General features: G+C 37.8%; 1 protein-coding gene across 6 annotated transcripts in view; it reads right to left on the bottom strand.

The window, feature by feature from the left end:
• The window catches only part of mctp1a (multiple C2 domains, transmembrane 1a), a 259323-nt gene that overhangs the window by 151024 nt on the left and 87864 nt on the right, over positions 1 to 20435 (bottom strand). The window contains exon 1 of one of the 6 annotated variants that reach the window (XM_067438209.1): positions 18755 to 19040. The exons of 4 other annotated variants lie outside the window; for them this stretch is intronic. In XM_067438209.1, coding sequence (XP_067294310.1) covers positions 18755 to 18778 — 24 coding nt within the window. In that variant the 5' untranslated portion in view covers positions 18779 to 19040. Of the gene's footprint in view, positions 1 to 18754; positions 19041 to 20435 lie in introns of those variants that run through there. One more of the 6 variants, XM_067438208.1, reaches the window with a different exon arrangement.

Here is a 20435-nt window from a genome sequence, read left to right as displayed (position 1 = left end):
TGGTTAGTAATGGTAATTAAGAATAGGGATTACGCAAACCTGATGAGCTGACCTAAGCTAACGATGAAAGTATGTGAAATAAAATAAAAATAAAACTTATAAGCAAAACTAAAACTTAAAAAAAGAGTGAATAGAAGAATGCTCACAATGAATAAAAACATTAATATCAACACCCACACAAAGGCTCACTATCAATATCACTACATAGGCCTACAATCAACATTTATAATAATCACTGAACATTCTGGTAAATGTCCCCACAATGGGCTGGTGCATTCTAGCACAGACTATTTGTTCAATTGCTCACTAAAACAAGTTTTTAGGAGCTAGTCTGAATCATTAATGCTGTACTGCATTATTGGGCCAAAGCAAAAGCTCAAAAATTTAGCTACTAAATACATTTACACAGACCTTTATAATTAGAAAATAGGAAATATTAACATCAATAGTGCCAAAATAAAAGAAAAAAATCATTTATCAACACTTGAATGTGGGTAAGTTTGATTATTATTATTTTTTTAGAGCAACATTTGGAACAAAAAGCAAAGAAAAACAAGTTTTTGCCAAAGACTGCAACGTGAATAAACAATGCATCTATCGCTTGTTTCTGCTTCTTTCTCTGTGTTTTGATCCGGAGATTCTGTACTCTTTCAAAAGATGCGTAATAGCACACCTTAACAATTAGAACATGGATCGCTGGACATTTCCGTCAGTGGTTGGGGAAGCGTTGTGTCATAAATGGTGGAAAATTTCATCAATGGCGGTGAAAGAGTTAAGATGTGAGATGCAAAATTGCAAATGAAAGAATATACAATAAGAAAATCATTTATTATGTGAATATAAAATACAAATGCATTTCTCTTATCATCCCAAATCATCAAATCATCCCATGGCCTCGACTGGAATCCTCCACAAACTATTTTGAGCTTTCAATTAACCATACAAATGCTCCAAATATAATGAAAGAAGCTGACAGATCACTATGGGGTGATATTTACAACATTTTTTCTATTAAAATAATTTGAGCAAAACAGAAAAAATTGCTGACCACAAACTGAATCCAAAAAAGACTGAAGTCTAGAAAAATACAACATTTCTTTTATCGATTGCATGGCACAAAAAAAGTGAGTGCAGGTGAGTTAAAAACAGAGGAGCTTGAGGAGACGTTTCAGCAGATTGCCATCCTCAGCGCCCAAAATGCAACAAACTATCACCCTCTTTCTAGAAAGACAAGCAATTCAGAGCCATCAGCTTAACCCAATTAGCACAATCATCAATTAACACCAATAACAATCAATTATCAATTCTAAGTATCACAGCAGGAAAGTCTGAAAAGCACTGAACATAATACAAACTGCATGAAATATAGATTCAAAGCAATGAAAACAACAATACATTTTACAAAAAATTACAAGAAACAAGAAAGTTTAAATTCTTCATTCATGCCATCAGGAAATAAATATTTAACAAAGAGAGGCATTTTGGATTTTTTTTAACTTAAATCTTTATTTCCTGGTGGCATGAATGAAGAATTTAAACTTTCTTGTTTCTTTGAATTTTTTGTTCGACATCGGCTGCGGCTGGATGCATTCGAGCGACGAGAGTAGCCGCGTGTAGGCGAGGAGGAGCTGCAAACGGAGACATGAAGTCTCCACTCTTTCTGCTTCTCGTAGTGACGTTCACGCTATATTTGCAAACTCTATCACAGCTGAAGTTAAATAAATGCAATATTTGTCAAATACACAGATGTTTCAGAAGACATTTTCATTCAATACTTTATGTACTGCTTAATACAGAGTCTGTTTGTATAAGAATAAAGTTCAACATAAACCTACACTATTATTGAAGTGGGGTCTACGTTTTTTATCCGTTTTAGTTTGATAAACATGACAATATAACATTGCGACTACATGAATAGAGGTTTTAGGCTACTGATGTAAAAAAATGATTTGTGAGCATTAGTGGAACAGAAGGTTTTAGAATAAACACGAAAAACACGTGATAGCTGTCATGCAGTGAATCCGGCCAATCGTGGAACGGCTGTGTCATCATCAGAGCTTGTGCAACCCCTTTTGAGAATCTGCACCCGCATTAGCCGGCTGGTCTCGAATCTCTCTTGCGGTAATTTGTTGACACGTCGGCCAAAATTTAGAACCGGCATGCACTGCTACAAGTCAACCGCCGATCGGTCTGTGCAACACTGTATGAAGTCGAACAAGCCTAATTTCTTGTCTCTATCTCCGCCTCTTCTATGAGGTAAAATCCTCTCGATGCCCAAGAACTTCATGTCACACAAAGAATGTTTAGCAAGATTGAAGTGACGATAGATGGGCGATGTATCATCCCGTCTACAAATTGAAGAATATGTTTTTAACTCACCTGCACTTTGCACTTTTTTGCACCATGCAATTGATTAAATAAAATATAGTATTTTTCTAGACTTCAGTCTTTTTTGGATTCAGTGTGCATTCAGACATTTTTTCTGTTTTGCTCAAGTTTAGCTTTTTTTGGTTCTACGCATTTTTTTTTCAACTGAGCGCATGAAAATGTTCTTTGACATATTAAAAGAATTGCCATTGCAATAGAAATGGACAAACAACTTGCTATAAGTTTAGAATTGTGTTTGTGTGTGTGCGCATGTCAATCAAATACACTATCGGTCAAAAGTTTGTAATAATTATGATTTATTTAATGTTGTTAAAAGAAGTATCTACTGCTTACCAATGCTGCATTTATTTGGTTGAAAATACAGTAAAAAAAAGTATTGTGAGATCGTGAAAAATGACTACCATTTCAAATATCTGTTTTCTATTTTAATTTTGTATTTTTAAATGTAATTGATTCCTGTGAAGGCATAGCTGAATTGCAGCATTACACTCCAGTGTTCAGTGTCACGTGATCCTTCAGAAATCATATGGGAACGTTTCAGGCAGCATTGGAGCGAAATACAGCCCAACGCCTACCCGGAGTTCTGAGCTACGGGAAGCTCTAATCCACCGTCGGCCCACTCAGCCTTAACCCATCGGGGCAGGGGAGCTTGTTCTATCAGATGCTATTTCTGTCAGACCCATGCAAGCAGAGACAGAGGCACTGTGGGATTTTATATACTTCGTACAGCATAAACAAATCCACAAGGCCCTTTATCATGCTGCTTATGTAACGCTTCGTCTTGCCAACAGAGAATTGCTACAATTACAGAGCGGATAATCAAAGTGGAACCCAGCATGGTGGTGGATGACAAAAAAATTCACGCAAATGATGTGAAGTGATAACTGGACAGTGGATCCTGAAATGAACCCACAGGAAATGTCTCATGAAAATCAAGTGAATCAGATTCTGCCAAATAGTTTGCTGACGTGGTTGATATTAACCCACATGCACTTGAGAACAATATCGCTCTCATAAATGTATAATTGTGCTAAAAAGCATAACATCTGATGACTAAAAGACAACACACAGTTTCCTACCACGCTTACTTTACCTTTTCCTGAGCCCTGCGGCGAAAAAGGAAATGTTTTGTGATAAAATCTGAGTCATGCTCTGAATGAATCTGTTTGATTGTTGTTTTCTCTCAGAAGATCTGGCTCTGTTGAGTCATGATCTCTCTTCCCTTGATCACAAACTCACTACCTGTACCATTGTGACTGCAGAAATGTGTCCTAACTGTAGAAATGTGTCCTGACACCAAAAACAAAGAAAGCACATTTACTTTCTAAGGGCTAGATTCATGTTTTGAATTATGCCTCTAATCCTAAAGCTGGAATTCACTACAATACTTTTGTCTACATTTATATCACAATTTGCAGTGCCGTGCAACACTAGTTACTGAAAGAGCTAGTCTGCAGATTTGGTCAAAGTTTACAAATTTCACAGAAAATCCTACTGTATTATGGCAAAGACTTTTTTTTAGCTACCAGTTTTCCACTATAATGTTAACACTGGCATATGGGACAAAAACAGCGCTTCTCTGAAAAGGATAAGAGCCAATTAAAGGGGTCATGAACTAGCTGTTGTCTGAGGTCTACTTATGACGTTTGTGTGGTTCTTTTCAAAAACATCATAATAAATAGGTAATAGGCTATTTTCTACCCTGGTTTTTATGGCCGTACCGCATTGAAGAATTGGAAGTAAATGCCCACTGCTATTTCTGGATGACAGTTTTGCATATTATAATGTGCTTCGACTCCCCTTTCAGTACACGTGGGGAATTGTTTTGAAAATGTCCAATGTGGAAAAATGGCAACCAGAATGCTTTGCCCATACATGTTCGACCCAGAGTCTGATCCCGAATCGCAGGACAATGAACCAACAACACCTCAAATACAAAGGATACTCCAGCCTGTGACAGTGTGGTAAATTATCATTAATTATGTTGATTTCTAATCAGTAGATGTCATATGATCTGTAACAATACAATACTATCACATTTAAAAAAAAAACATTTTTACTTACAAAAGTGTATTCCTGTCAGATCCAATATAGAAGGCACAGAATTCTTTTTTATTCTCATTCTGTCTGCATTCCGAATCCAGTCTCGGCATGTCTTGTTTACAAAAGAATAGGTGGTGAAATGAACCAAACAAATGCGTAATGTCTTACCCGCGTGAGCTGGATCTTCATTAAAAGTAAAGTTCAGCCACGCATTCCTAATATTGGAATCCGAAGGAAGCTATTGCAGGGACTGTTTCTTCCACAACCAGGCACTGTACAAATATTTAATGACAGATCGTTGGTAGCTCGATCCAGTTTAGCACGACATAGATTACCTTTTAAGTGTTATGTGCAAATCGGTGGGCGGGGCTACAAAATTAGGCATTGGTCTTCTTTCCAAATTCAGAGATCGCTCGTTTGATGAGCCAGCTGTCAATAAAAGCTTTTATTGGACTATTCTTATATTATGATTACCTTTTATATATCAAAAGCTAAAGGAAAAGTTTATTTCTCAATTCATAACCCCATGAAATCTGAAACTGCAAAAGTTTTTTTAATAACCCTCTGTCAATCTGACTGTTCATAATCTGTAGTTTTCATGAAAGTCCTGGAGCTTTCAAACACTTTTACTGACAAATAAACATGATTTTTTTTTGGTCCAGGTAACACAGTAAACACTGCTCATTTACATATTCTACCAACATTGTAAAACTACAAAATATTGAAGGTAGAAATGTTTTTGAAAATCAGCAAAGTTACACTGCAAGTCTGACATCACGCATCACTGTTTCCAGGTTCAGGTCTATCAGATGCCAAAAGAAAACAATAAACAGTGTGTTAACACACTCACGGTTCATGATTCACTTTTATGAATCCTTAAAATATAAAATATTTTTGGGATGCCAGATGTTGTTCTCAATTGAAACATGTAAACAGTATTTCTTGCATCACGACTTAAGTGGATGCTCACAGAATTATAATAGTTATTCAAATTATTAAGATATAGCTATCATCAATAAGAGCTAATTCAATCATCAATCTGTCCTGCACAGATCACAAATCTTTCAGATTTCAAACCTTGTATTGGTAAATGTGACTTTACTTTAATTTAATGGCTGCATTAAAGAAGTTAATGTCACTAGCTGAAACCGGAGAAACACTTGACCTTTTGGAGCCGGATGCTAATGTGGTGAACGGTTGGGACAGATAGTTAATGAGGTTGAGGACAGAGTTAGACCTTCACTAATGACTCTGGACAGAAAAAGGACATTCTGTGAGTCCTAATTAACTGTGAAAAAATTATCTATCAGATTTAGCCCCATTCACAGAGCTCACACTAACCTAGACCCATGCTAATTATCCTGCGACTCAATATAGCATGGGATCATTTGGGTTTTCTTTCTAGCGTGTGATTAAGATACCATCAAGAACAGGGACATGAAATTTGTCATGATTGATGTGTAAAGGTATGAAGTACTTGTCGTTTTCAGGACATGATAGAGACCATTTATTTATTTAGCCATACAGCAACAATTGCTATTGTCACGGCAAAAACAAAGCAATTTAAAACATAACTAGGTTTCTTACAAAATTGGAATAAGATTACATAAAATTGTCCAGTTTAATATTTGCTTTAAAAAAATCCTGGTACAATCCCCTTTTTAACAGCATCTAAAGAACTTTCTGAATAAAACCAAAGCTAAATGACATGTGTATAACAAAAATATTCAAATATTTCACTTCAAAACATATCACATCAGGTTTGATGTCAGACCCTAACCCCCAATTACTGTTGACTTGATGAACAGAATATTGCCTTTGTCATGTCATGTATTTTAAGTAATTAATTAATAAATATGACCAACCGATATTAAACTGTTAATGTTAAAAAATATTAAACATAAGGGCTTCACTGACGAACGAGTGTTCACTCCAACTGGTCTGGAAATATGTATTTTGTGTTTTTTTATGAGGAAGGCTGAGTTAGGTGAGCTCATCTGTGAATATGACTGATGATGATAAAGATGCCTGAATGGAGCATGCTGGGAGAAGCTTAGGGCATCTAATCAATGATGCACTCAGAGCCTAGAAAATAATATGATACAAATGAAAAGTGTGAGATGCCTCAGGAAATAATAAGTGGAAGATGTGAATGAACACACCTGCATTTCAATAGCAGAAAAATGGTGTGGAAGACTGCAGGTATAAATTTGGATACAGCATGCATCATCTTTAATAAACATTCTAAACAAAAGCATTTTTACTGCAGATAGAGCTGTCTGAAGTGTGGTCAAAATATGCCAACATGCCCTGCTGAATACATCCTCAACAGCACTGTGGTCATTTGTTGGAGGTCTGGTCGCAATTAGAATGCTTTGGTGATTCAGAGGACCGTGGAAAACACTGTGGGAAACATACCGTTATCTACCATCAGAAATCAGGATAACAAGCTGTATGCATTCTTTTGTCTTTGCTAACAAGTAACCAAACGTCACAACTTTGAGAAGAATACCCATTTGATTTAATAAATATAACAAAATATAGGGTTGTCATACTACCGGTACCAGTCGGTATAAAAAAGTGTTTTCTGAGCACCAAAGGTTTACAGCACACTGCTAACAAAATATAGCACAAAGCCCAAAAAAGTCAATGTCCAATTCATGCCTGATCCAGCGAGAAGATCAGATCTGAATTGTTTTTAAATAACAATGTTTAGCAGTAAATCAGCAGTAAGTGCTATAATTCCTCGGTGGCAATGAGGGATTTCCTAGATGGAATTCCTCGGTGGAGATGAGGGATTGACAAAGGTTTGCAAAACAAAAAGTTCAGGGTTAAAAACCAGATGATCCCTTACATGGAGGAGGATTTTTTATCAATTTTGACCAAGACAAGCTAGCTAGTCTTGAAAGCTAGCAAGCTAGTCATTCATTATGAACTGAAGGAGCTGTCTGATGCAATCAAAGTTTAAAATCATTACATCAACTATTAAGAACCAGGTCCAAATGGGGTGAGGAGGAGGTGAATCAGCATCTCCTCAAATGAAAGCCCACAACTCATTACATTAAAGCCAGTTAATTGTGGATTAAGTGTGTGTTTTTATGGCACAGAGTTTATCTAAATGGCTGGGTGATTGAATTTATAATCAAAGTGAACAGAGACAACACAGTGCCAGTTAACTCCATCTCAGGAGAATATGCCACTTCCCAACCTGCTATTAACTCAGTTTAATCAATCAGCAATTTGGGCAGCAGCCTCAACAATCACCAGCATAGCAATTCATTTAGACAATAAAATATGTAACAAGCACTTACTGGAAATTAAATAAGTTAATGACACCAGGACAACACTGTGAAAAATAACAACAGCCACAACTCCGCTAATCTTACATGGTTTATTCATTTAAAAATCCACATTAGTCAAAAAAAACTTTTGGCTGTGGTTGCTTGCCTTGAGAAGATACTTTATCTACCTGTCTGGCATTTTTAATTCTCAAAACTCTTGAGGGAATCCAACTCTTCTATGCGATCAACCTTGAGCAAAAAAGTAGTAACGGAATGACACTTAAGTGTTACGTTGTAGATAAGAATAAGAAATAAATGTTACCACGAACCCATTTAGTAGATAAAAAAAACTGTGGTTCTCAACCTTTTTCATTTCAGAAAAAAAAATTCCAGGCTTCACTCATTTAAACAATACATTTACATATACTTTTCTGGTTGTTCATGATTTACTGGATCAAGAATTTCCACAGAATTTCAACAGAATAAAATATTTTTAAGCGTGGCATAAAAATGCCCATGGAGTTAAACTTTTCCAGGTCCAGAAAATAAAATTTGGCTCTCATATATCCAGGATTTTCAAGAAAAACGGAATCCTAAGTCTTCAAATACAGAAACATTTGTTGAAGGTTATAAATAACTTAAATAACAGCCTCTTGGCAAAATTGTAGAACTTCTCCCACATTTTCTTACAGCAGCACATTATTACCTATATACCAAGTCGAATAACAACAAATCATCTTCTGGAGTTCAGTAATAAAAGTATCCACTTCTATCCTATTACTTCACATACATATGAACCCTTCAAATGTTATCCCTAAATGAGTGACTGTCTATAGTAAGTGAATATCTCTTCACATACTCAACATAGATCTGAAACTCTGTGTCCACCTACAACCCATCAAATATTGATGCCAACAAACTCTTATGTAATCTTACACAATTTCTGGAGCCGTTTTCTTCACTACTGCAATCTGGAGTTTTCTTGTGTAACTACAATCAAACGATAACTATCTTGTATTGAAATATCTAGGACAGCAAATGAATGAGTACAATACTCAATACTCAACAGCTTTGATTTCCAGTTTCAAAACTGTACTTGTAATATATGACTTATATATAACAATTTCCTGAAATAGATGTATAAGCCAACATGTTCCATATTTCCGTTTCTATTCATTTCTGCCCTAATACTGTAGTTCTATAGATGCACGAGCGGGACCTGAGGGAGCAGCCACCTTTAATAGACTCCTGCCTCTGGCTACTGTGACTATTATAAACCTCCATTAACCCCCTCCAATCCCAATGTATCCACCCCTGACCCAGAGGCTCAGAGCACATGCCTAACCCACTTTCACCCTTTCCAGAACCAGCTGTGGTGAGGAGGGCCGGTGGCCTGTGCCAGGGCTGAGAAGACTGGTCCGGCTAATCCAGAGATGGGCAGGCTCCAGATGGACAGACCGGGGTCAGCGTGTTTGACCTGGGTATGATCCAGTGAAAAGGGAACAGCTTATCATCATACCATCCTTTGGATGTCATTAAGGGCATTAAAGAAGGTGTTGTAGCTGATAATTATATAGTCAGACATTGAAACCTTTTCTGATGAGCCAGTGAGTAATGAGAAGCGAAAGCTGATGAAACTGTGAGAGGAAAAAGCATGAGAGGAGGGTGAGGTAGTCGGAAGCAGGAGCCAAGCTAGCTTGTGTATGCTCCCCAGTGTCTAGAAAACATCAGTGCTGGACAGCCACTGTCCTGCAGAGTTTAGCACCAACCCTAATCAAACACACCTAAACAAGCTAATCAATGTCTTCAGGATTACTAAGGCTGCAGACAGGTTAGCCTTTTCAGGGTTGAAACACCTTCAACAAAAATACTAACTTATGTTTAAGCACTGATGTCTATGATAGTGGCCAAAAAAACCTTTTGAAAGCAATTTGACGCTTTAAACAAAAATTGTATTAGGTATCTAAATATTCCACCCAAGCCTTCTACTAATTTGATAGTTCATCTTTGCTTGGATAACTGGGATAGCAGGTTAAAAATATCTCTGCTCTGGAAGGATCTGACTCTTACATTGTGTTCACACTTGTATTCGGTTTGCTTGGTTAGTTTGATCCGGACCAAAAACATTTAGGGTGCTTTCACAACTGCCTCATTTAGTTCAGTTGAATCATAGAGTTTGTTTCCCTCTTTGGTACAGTTTGTTTGGTCAGGTCTGAAAGCAGCAATCACACTCGGGTGCGCACCAAAAGCGGACCAAACAAGCGTACCGAGACCTCCTTAAAGAGGTGGTCTCGGTACGCTTTCAAATGAACTCTGGAGCGGTTCGCTTGTGGTGAGAACGTGATCCGACCTCGAACAGTACCAACCATCTTTACCTGATAGATCGTTGGCAATATTTTCGGAAGATGAGCATGTCAGAGTTAAGAATAATTAGTACACACCTCCGCTTGAAGTGACAAGCGATGCACGCTCACCGTTTGCAGTGCATTAGAACGTTGTTTTCAAATCACAGCCGCGCTTCATTATAGAAATGTATTGTTTGCATACTTTGGTAAATACACACAATGTAGTAGATTATGGCCAGGGACAAAACTAGCCCACGCAGTCGTCTCTTCATAGTTGTGTAGTTTGCTGGCTTTTCCTCTTCTGCTGGAATTTTCCCACATGTATATTCTGACCAATTGAAAAGCAGTTTAGGAAATACACCATGGCCAATGACTGATGTGGATGTTATCATGTGCCTGCATTTTGGTTCGTTTCAACTTTTTCGGACCAAAGCAATCAGTGTGGTTTGAAAAGGAATCAAAAATTGAAAATTGCAACAATGTATAATTGTTTGCTCTTGGTTCGGACCAAATGAACCGAACTAGAGATGTGAAAGTACCCTTATATATCAGTCAAACCACACCAGAGTTTGTTTGGAAGAGGACAGAGAACAATATTTTTTAGCAATCGCACCAGGGTTCATTTTAATCAAACCAAACATGCCAAGTGTGAACACACCCTAACACTGCACTGCAACGAAAAACACACATAGTTTCAGAAAAATATCAATGCTCTTCCAAGCTTTATAATGAGAGTGAATGAGCCTGATGAAGCACAATAAAGTGCATCCATCATCATAAAAGTAATCCACACAGCTCCAGGAGGGTTAATAAAGGCCTTCTGAAGTGAAGCGATAGGTTTGTGTAAGAAAAATAGATATTTACATTTTATAAACAAAAATAACTAGCTTCCGACAGATGGCCATACGCATCGATTTACGGTAAAAGAATTACCCCTGATCTGTCACATGACGTATTGACAAACACAGAAGCGCAGAGGAAAGAGCAAAACAAAATACCGCTCATGAATTAGAAGTATAAAATTAGATTTTTTTAAATAGAAATGTCAGAGGAGCTTGCCTTTATTGCCCAGCCCTATTAGTTTGAACCGTGAGAAGGCTTAAGTTACTTCTACATCCTACGTCATACATTGCGCAAGCAAGTCGACTTGCATAGGCCGTCTACGGGACGCTAGTTATTTTAGTGTATAAAGTTTTAAAGGAAGTGTATGTAAGATCGTGGCCACAACTGGTACTGCAATCACTTTTAAATTACTGTAGAGTGGTGTATCCCCTCTCCCCCTCCCCCCTGATTCCAGGTTGCCAGATAGGCTGCAGGATCCAGTAGGAACGTTTGTAGCTGCAGCTGTGGTAACTAGAGCAGATCTGGCAACTCGGATGCCGAAACACTACTGACTTCGTGATTGGTCGATAGGTGGAGGGTGGAGCTTCAGGCCAAAACACAACATGACAACATCAACATCAGTTGAGGGCTGCAACAAAAACTTTGAAATGACAATATCCTGGCCGGACTACTGTTGTCAGTGATATAAGTTTTTGAAATTAACTTGATTTCTTAATGTCTAGTCATTCAGGGCCTTTTTTGATTCATTGAAATACATTTCTTACATACAGTTCCTTTAAATATTTGTTTCAGAAGTCTTTATTAACTCCCTAGAGTCATATGGATTACTTTTATAAAGGATGGATGCACTTTTTTGGACTTTAAAATCAGGATCAGTATTCATCTGAATGACACCAAGGATGGCTTGAGGTAGGTGAGTAAATACATTTTTGGGTGAACCATCCCTTTAAATATATATAATAAGAAATATATATTGTAGATATATATTTTTAAGAAACACATTACTTTGGTATACGATTAATAAATATGAAATAAAATAAATAAAATGACAGACCAGTGATGTTTGCATTACCAAATGTCATGTGTCCTTAAAGTTGCCATGAAAGTCTTATTCTTTTTACAGATTATTGTTAATATATTATTGTATAATATATTTTTATTCATGTGCCTTTGTAAAAACTCTTCTCTGATAACGTGTGCATTGGTGCTAGGGCTCCAGCAACTTGTCACTCACATGAGACCAAAGCTGTAAGCGAACAACGATCTAACGATCCAATTAATTCCCAATTAACAAAATCAAGTCCCGTCCTACATTTTCTCTCATTCAAGCTGTTTCACTCAGATAAACATCTCAATAACGAAGGAAAGACAATCACAACTTACGTTTCATGCTGACTTTGATGCTGCACAAAAATCTGCTGGGCTGCTACTACTGTCAACCTGCCTCTACTATTGAACTTATCACAGTGTCTTAAAAGCACTGTGAGACTCCAAAATGTAAGCCATAGCGTAATAGCAAAATACTTATATTGCAGACATTGTTTATCTCATATCACTTCGGAAAAATGTATCTGCTGAAATGCCAAAAATAATTTGGATATGTCTGGTTTGTCTGACAGGTTAACACGTTAATTTCCAAAAGAAAAATGCAGCTCTCTCCATAGACTATATAGAGTTTTTAGTTTTAGTTAGTGGCAGTTTTAGTCAGTGCACAGTGCACACTGTAAAGAACCCAGATTCATGCAAAGCAATATCCAGGCATTAAAGCAATCAGATCCGGACACTGAGTCTGAGAAGGAAACTACAGGTGAGGAAGGTCGCAGTGACCCGGGATAAAGCAGAGCAGCAGGGAAGCACCATGACAGGCTATAATCTATCCCACAGGCCAACACAGCTCCATGGGAAAACACGGCTGGGTCTGACACACATTGTGCACATGAATACACAAAGAGAGAGAAATATAGAGAAAGGTGTAAGAACGGAAATGTGTTAGAGAGGGGGATGTGTTAAAAAAGATCAAGAACATGTCTGTATTGAGTAGTCACGTCCCAGGATTTTGTGCAAAAATATCATATGCAAAAGTGTTAGAGTTGTTTTATTCATGGGTGTCAAACGAAATATCAGAGGAAAGGTAAAGGTCACAGTGAAGATGACCTCACAAACTGTAAAAACTTTTCACAGGTAAGGCAGGACTATATGAGAAAGAAGTAATATAGCAGAGCCGTTTAGACAGACGTACAGGCAACAAGGGACAAAGGCTTCCAGAGTGACAGGTGAAACTGTATAACCACGACAGGTGAGAGAGAGAGAGAGAGAGAGAGAGAGAGAGAGAGAGAGAGAGAGAGAGAGAGAGAGAGAGAGAGAGAGAGAGAGAGAGAGAGAGAGAGAGAGAGAGAGAGAGAGAGAGAGAGAGAGAGAGAGATGAGTGGCAGAAGAGATGAGAACAGATAGACAGAAAGTGAGAGACAGCATTGGCAGGCTTCCAGTGTGAGAGTGACTATAGCAATGAATCTTTAGACATGTATTGGTCATTAAAGTGTAATTTGATGCTGACATAGCACAAAAAAACTCAAGTCTGCCTTTGACACCATCATGTATATGACACAGCACGCACATTTGGGGTTTGCACCTATTCAACAAGCTGATTAGTTATAATAATATTTAATGCTTTGGACAATTGCTACCACTGCAGGTTTAGAGTGACATGAGAGTGAGTTTTTGACAGAATTGTAATTTTTGGGTGAACTAACCCATTAGAGGTAGGGTAGGCAATTTGTTTTATAAACACTTTTTGTTATACTGGTGGTTGAAACCATAAAAAAAAATATATATATATATATATATATATATATATATATATATATATATATATATATATATATATATATATATATATATATATATATATATCTTTGAAGTCACCCTTAGGATTCTGAAGAGCAGTTCTGAAGCGTAAAGTATGGTCGAGCTGGCTGTTGACATCTTGGCAGCGCGGCACGCCCGGATTGTTGATAATGAGCAAAGAGACGGGACATGGCTGGAGCTGAGGTGACGTAATGGCCAACAGAGAGCAGACAAACAACTAATTCACCTGTACACTCAAAGTGGCCACGCACTTAATTATGCAGAACTTTAAGGCTTTATATGTCAATGAATGAGTTATACAAAAATTCACCCCCCTCAACATTTTCATGAAAGGCAAAATTAGCAAAATAGACCAAAACCACAATTTGTACCAGGCATGTTTTTTTTCTGCAGTAAAGTTGGGCATTTTAACATGGGGTTCAAGGAGATTCTGCTCCCTTTTGGAGCCTATCCCTAGGGGCCTGTCGATGAATTGCAGTTTAAGTCACTTCCGTTTTAACTTCAAGATAACCTGGGGGAGGTTGCTGCTTGGTTGAAGCTCTCATCCTGATAGCAATCAATAATATAAGTGTTCTAAACATTAAAACGTATACATTCCTTGTACGTCTCAGGACCAAAAAATGTTTTCCCAATCATTGCGATATAATGTCCTACCTGCCTGCCAACATATGTTTTTCCATACCTCTATGCACCCTGCTCGAGCAGACATTCATCAGCACGTTTCATGAGGCTATTGTCACGGGTTGTTGTGCATGAGTAGTGCACAAAGAAAAAAAACTCATGGAAATGGACTTCAACAATACCTTAACACTGACATAGACAAGACCAAAAACAGAAAGAACTGATATACCAAGCTTGCTCAGTAGCTCAGCTGAAAGACTGGGTACAAATCCTGTGATCGGCAAAAGGTGTTTAAATTCAAACTGCACAAGTATCATGTTTACTTTAAGAATCATTGTTGACATACAAAAAGATCAAATAAAACATACATTAAAATTATGAAAAACTTTTTTAAAAATGTGAGTATCAAATAACATTTTGGCCATCAATATTGATTCACGAGTTCACACTTACAAATAATCGGATAGAGTAAAAGAATATGCGTCTTTGGTGTGCTGTTCGAGTGGAGGGCTTTGAGCTTTGAATTTAGGCCTGAACCCAGAGTAGTCCCCCTATATCCCTGGCTGGGAAAGGAACAGTTCAAGAGTGAGGAGCTAGGGTGACAGAGTGATGCAGAAAACTGTTGAGGAACATGTATGAAGGCTTCCTCTTATGCGGATTGGATAGACCATTTGAACATGTTCCTCCTCAACTTTGTAAATAAAACATAATTTCATTAACTGGAGTCATGTGGATTACCACCATGTTTTTCATTCTTGGGTGGAGTATCCCTTTATCTCATTAGTAATCTTTTTTTCCCCCTATGGGATATAGTCAGCTTAAGTCCGGTGGCCAAACTTTCCACCCCCATAGCAATCAACAGACTCACAGTAATCACAGCAAACTCTCATCTGAGTGGCTGGCGTATGCTGCTCTACGTAAGAAATACCAAGACAGACTTTTTCATTGCACTCCTGTCTTTAAACTGTGCTGCCATCTTACAACACAAACTAAGTGCACGAAGCCATTACGAAGACTTCAGGGTTAGACTGCAATAATGTTTTTATCACTCGAGTGTGATATTGCTTTTATACCGCAGTTCCAAAAACAAGAAGTTAATATCAAGTAAATGACCTTTTAGAAACAATATTGTCAGATATTTTGTTTATTTTTGCTGCTGCAGCAAAATAGTTCAGTCACAAAGTTGCAAACCGTTGAACTGGAGCATAGACGAGAGGAATGATACAAACAGTGAAATGTTCCAGTGCTGTTGGAACACTTGGAATGCTTTTGGACCATTCAAATTAGTGGACTCGAACTAATCGCAGAATAATGTCTCTATCAGAACAGGTACAAACTAAAAAAAAAATGTCAGAATGAAGCTTTTCTGTGTATATAGGAGGAAGATCTGAGGAAAAGACAGATGTAAAGAGTGATAAACTGTGAGGGAGGTGAGATGTGGTTAATCCACCTGCTGAATAGCTGTATATCAAACAGATGAATTAATAATCTCAATGCCAAATCTGGTTTTTAGACTCATATTCTCTATGAGACAGAGATGAATTTGGCAAATGTATTTATTTATACTGAGAGTATATCACTCACATTAGCATTCTTCTCTCTCTTCCACTATCCTTAACTGCAGGAATGCGTTTGCCATCTCTGCCCATTTGTATCCCTCTTCATAAGTGCAGCATAATCAATAATGCTCCATAAATACAGTAAAATTGACAGACTGGGTTTTCAGTTCACCGGAGACTTTCTACTGATGATTAAACCAGATTGTTTTGCAAATGTCAGCATTTTTACATTAAATAGGCCAGATAGATAGATAGATAGATGGATAGATAGATAGATAGATAGATAGATAGATAGATAGATAGATAGATAGATAGATAGATAGATAGATAGATAGATAGATAGATAGATAGATAGATAGATAGATAGATAGATAGATAGATAGATAGATAGATAGATAGATAGATAGATAGATAGATAGATAGATAGATAGATAGATAGATAGATAGATAGATAGATAGATAGATAGATAGATAGAAATTGTGCCTGTTCTCTCTATTGCAGAAAACACTTTGTTCATGTTGTCATGGGCGTCGCTAGGCCCTTTTTTTTGGGGGGGGGGGGGGGGGGGCATATCTCCAGCCATACCCTAAACTTATGCCTCAGCCCCCCTAAAAAATATGTGATTTAAACATATAAACATATAAAACTGGCGGGAGGCTTCGACCCTTTTTTGTCTGTCTCTCCAATCAGCAGCGGAGTGCACGTCAGAAGCAGAGGTGTGTGTGTGTGTGTGTGTGTGTGTGTGTGTGTGTGTGTGTGTGTGTGTGTGTGTGTGTGTGTGTGTGTGTGTGTGTGTGTGTGTGTGTGTGTGTGTGTGTGTGAGAGAGAGCCTGTTTATGTGGTTTATGAGGACACAAATTTGTATAACTACATGGTATTACACTGGTATTACACTATAAATGTGGTTTATGAGGACATATCAAATGTCCCCATAATTCAAATGGCCTTAAAAACACACTAAATTATGTTTTTTTGAGAAAGTAAAAATGCAGCATGTTTCCTGTGATGGGTAGGTTTAGGGGTAGGGGTAGTGTAAGGGGATAGAAAATACGGTTTGTACGGTATAAAAACCATTACGCCTATGGAGAGTCCCTGTAAAACACATAGACCAACATGTGTGTGTGTGTGTGTGTGTGTGTGTGTGTGTGTGTGTGTGTGTGTGTGTGTGTGTGTGTGTGTGTGTGTGTGTGTGTGTGTGTGTGTGTGTGTGTGTGTGTGTGTGTGTGTGTGTGTGTGTGTGTGTGTGTGTGTGTGTGTGTGTGTGTGTGTGTGTAAATCTGAGCGTCATTGGTCTGTCACCGCTTGTCAATGCTTAGTTTGATAAAACCAATCAAATCAGAGTAGGCGGGCTTTATGGTTACACAGAAACTGCTGAGCGTAAATTTTAGCAGCGCAACTCGACGTCAAGATAAATATATGCTGCTAAACTAAACATTCATGTTTGACAGCTGCTGCTCAAAGTCAGAAATGTTAAACAAAAGAAAAACAATTTTAGGCAAATGAATGAATGTGATTCATAATGTAGGCCTTAACGAACAAGAAATATTAATAAAAAGCCATTTTCATCAGATTAGGCAAAAGATTAATAATGAATGTGTATATATTGTAAATTAATATAATTCTATTTGTAACATTCAGTAAATAAAAAAACTCAGCTTTTTCAGCCTGTATTGGGCATTAGTAATGAATGTGTTCATATTGTGAATTTAATAAACTAAGTTTAATAAACAGTAAATTAACGTGTCTAAGAAAATTATTCATGAAACATATAAATATCATATGTAAACCATATGTTTACCCCCGAACCACCCAAACATTTGGGATCTATAAACCTGCCTACATTATTGGGTACGATTAATGCATGTACAGTATGGCCATGCAGTAAGGTGTTAATATTTGCTTTATAAGTAATAATAAACAGCCAATATCTTCTGGGTATGCATGTTTGAAAGCTATTAGTTAATACCGCAATTTGGACCCTAAACTAAATAGTTACCATTTTTTCTACAGGCCTACCCTCACTGGGGGCTGAGCCCCCCTAAAATGAAAATCCTAGAAACGTCCCTGCCTGTTGTGCATGTTCCTGATTTGTTTGCAGAAACAATAACTTGTTCCAACTCGAACTTTCCACAGCATGCAACATGAAATATGACTCCTACTGGACTTTAGCAGTGGAACAATCTCACATTTTTGCATATTTTCATGTGTTTATTTGCTTATGGTTTTGAGGAGAAACGATCGATGAAGCCCATTGAAACTCAGAGTGAAATGAAATAAAAAACCACATCAAGTATATAAGTTTCATCAGAACACTCAGACATTCATCATCAAGCACAGAACACATCCTGCAGATTGGGGTGTTTCCTCCACTAATCCCTCACATCACACTCTGTGGGCTTGTGGAAACACTTCTCTATGTGATATTCACAGCCTGCTGTCTGATACTGCTGCTGTTCTCCAGCAATCAGCTGTCGGGGTGAAGAAAAAACACACACAGACAGCTGTCCCTGCAAAAGAGACAGAAAAAACAAACAGCAGGAAACCCCCCTGGTCTCCCAGCCATTTCTTTCTCTCCTGCTCCACACCTCATCCCTCTTTTCTCTCTTCCCTTCCAGCACTCCTTTTGTGCCATCCATTAAATCGCTCTCAAGTTCCCAGCACACGTTCTTAGAAACCAAACACCATCCCAAGAATAAACACAGTCCCCAGTGTAAACAACACATTGAAACATGTTCACAACCGAATCACATCTATCAAAATGTTTCAAATGAAAAAGAAAAGAAAAAATTGACAGAGCAGCTGTTTTACCTGAGCCTGACTTTTCGATCCCATCACGCAGCTGAACGCATCAACGTTAACAGAAGATTAAGGTCCCCATTCACACAGGCTCCATGCCACACATGTGCCACAGAGGACTCCATCTGCAGTACATTCACTAGAGGCAAAAGGAACGCTACACGAAAGGATCTAAGAGAGGATACATACAGGCAGTCTTTGTCCCACTGAGGAAAGAGAGAGTGCTATCATCCAGTCACAGAGATGAAGTGTCCACACACTCTCCCCTCTCACTGCTGCCGCTGCTGAGCCTGCCTCTGGTTTGCTGCCCTATATGAGCGGGAGCCCGCCACGCACGCGCACACATATGCATACAGTGCACGTAGCAACCAGCTGTCAGAAGAGACAGGGAGGTTTTCTGCTGAACTTCTCAAATACATCTCAATGGCAGGGTACAAGTTCACATTATCATGAGCTGCTGGTTTTTTGATGTATATGGACTACCATATATATCATATTAAAAATTCTAAACAAGTGCACACAAAATGTTAAATGGCATTTCTCAGGGATCTAGGGATGAAGTTTAATGAGCTGCCAGAGCATTTAAGGGTCAAAAAAGCCCCTCTGCAGTGTCTCAGAGGACAACTGTCACCATTTTACCACTCCTGCACTCTAAAAAATGCTGGGTTGTTTTAACCCAATTATGTTGGGTCAAATATGGACTAACCCAGCGATTGGGTTGTTTTAACCCAGCGGTTGGGTTGTTTTAATCCTGCGGTTGGGTTAAATATTTGCTCAAGACAACCCAATCGCTGGGTTAAAACAACCCAACTGCTGGGTTAGTCCATATTTGACCCAACATTGGGTTGTTTTTTACTCTCCTTGTACAGTACATTGTTTCTTCATCTCTGAACACCCTACATTTTCACCGGATATTTTCTCATCTCATATTTTGAAGGGATAGTTTAAAGAGATACCCAAATTTGACAATTCCGTCAACATTTACTCACTTTCATGTCTTTCCAAATCTGTATAATTTTTTTACCAAGACAACAAGAGAATGGCATAGTGATCATCTCAGTCTTCAAGCGTTTTTGTGAAGAACAGTCCACGTTGTTATTAATATATTTGCTGCAGCTCTCAAATTTCATCATTCATTAAACATTTTTAGACAGGCATGTTATGCTCAGTTATGAGATATACGTGAGAAACGATGGCATTTTAGAATAGATGACATCAAAACCATCTGTGTATCTGAAGGTGTACACATACAAGATTTTCAGCACTTCAGCTGAGAATAAAAGATCAGTGCTTAAATTAAACAGTCCGGTCTTATACGGTCACAAATCAATCAGAAAACTCTTTTTAATGATTCGTCAAGAATTCTCTTTAGTGTTCACGGGGGGAAAATAAATAAATAATAACTGATTTTTCCAATTTTGTGCGGACTATTCCTTTAATCTCCTGCACGACCACCTGTCACTTTTATTCCTTTAAAGGGTGGTTCACCCGAATATTTTGTCATCATTTACTCAACATCATGTCTATCCAAAGCAGTATGACATTATTTACTCTGTGGAACATATGGAACGGTGGATTTTTTTTTTTTTTTTTTTTTTTTTGTGGATCAGTACAATGGAATTCATTGGTAACCAAATTTGATTAACAACATTATTTTTATTCTTGTTGCAAAATAAAAAAATGTGTAGGTTTG

Source organism: Pseudorasbora parva, chromosome 3 (genome assembly GCF_024679245.1).
Source record: "Pseudorasbora parva isolate DD20220531a chromosome 3, ASM2467924v1, whole genome shotgun sequence".
Lineage (NCBI taxonomy): Eukaryota > Metazoa > Chordata > Actinopteri > Cypriniformes > Gobionidae > Pseudorasbora > Pseudorasbora parva.
This window is presented reverse-complemented; position numbering and strand designations above follow the sequence as displayed.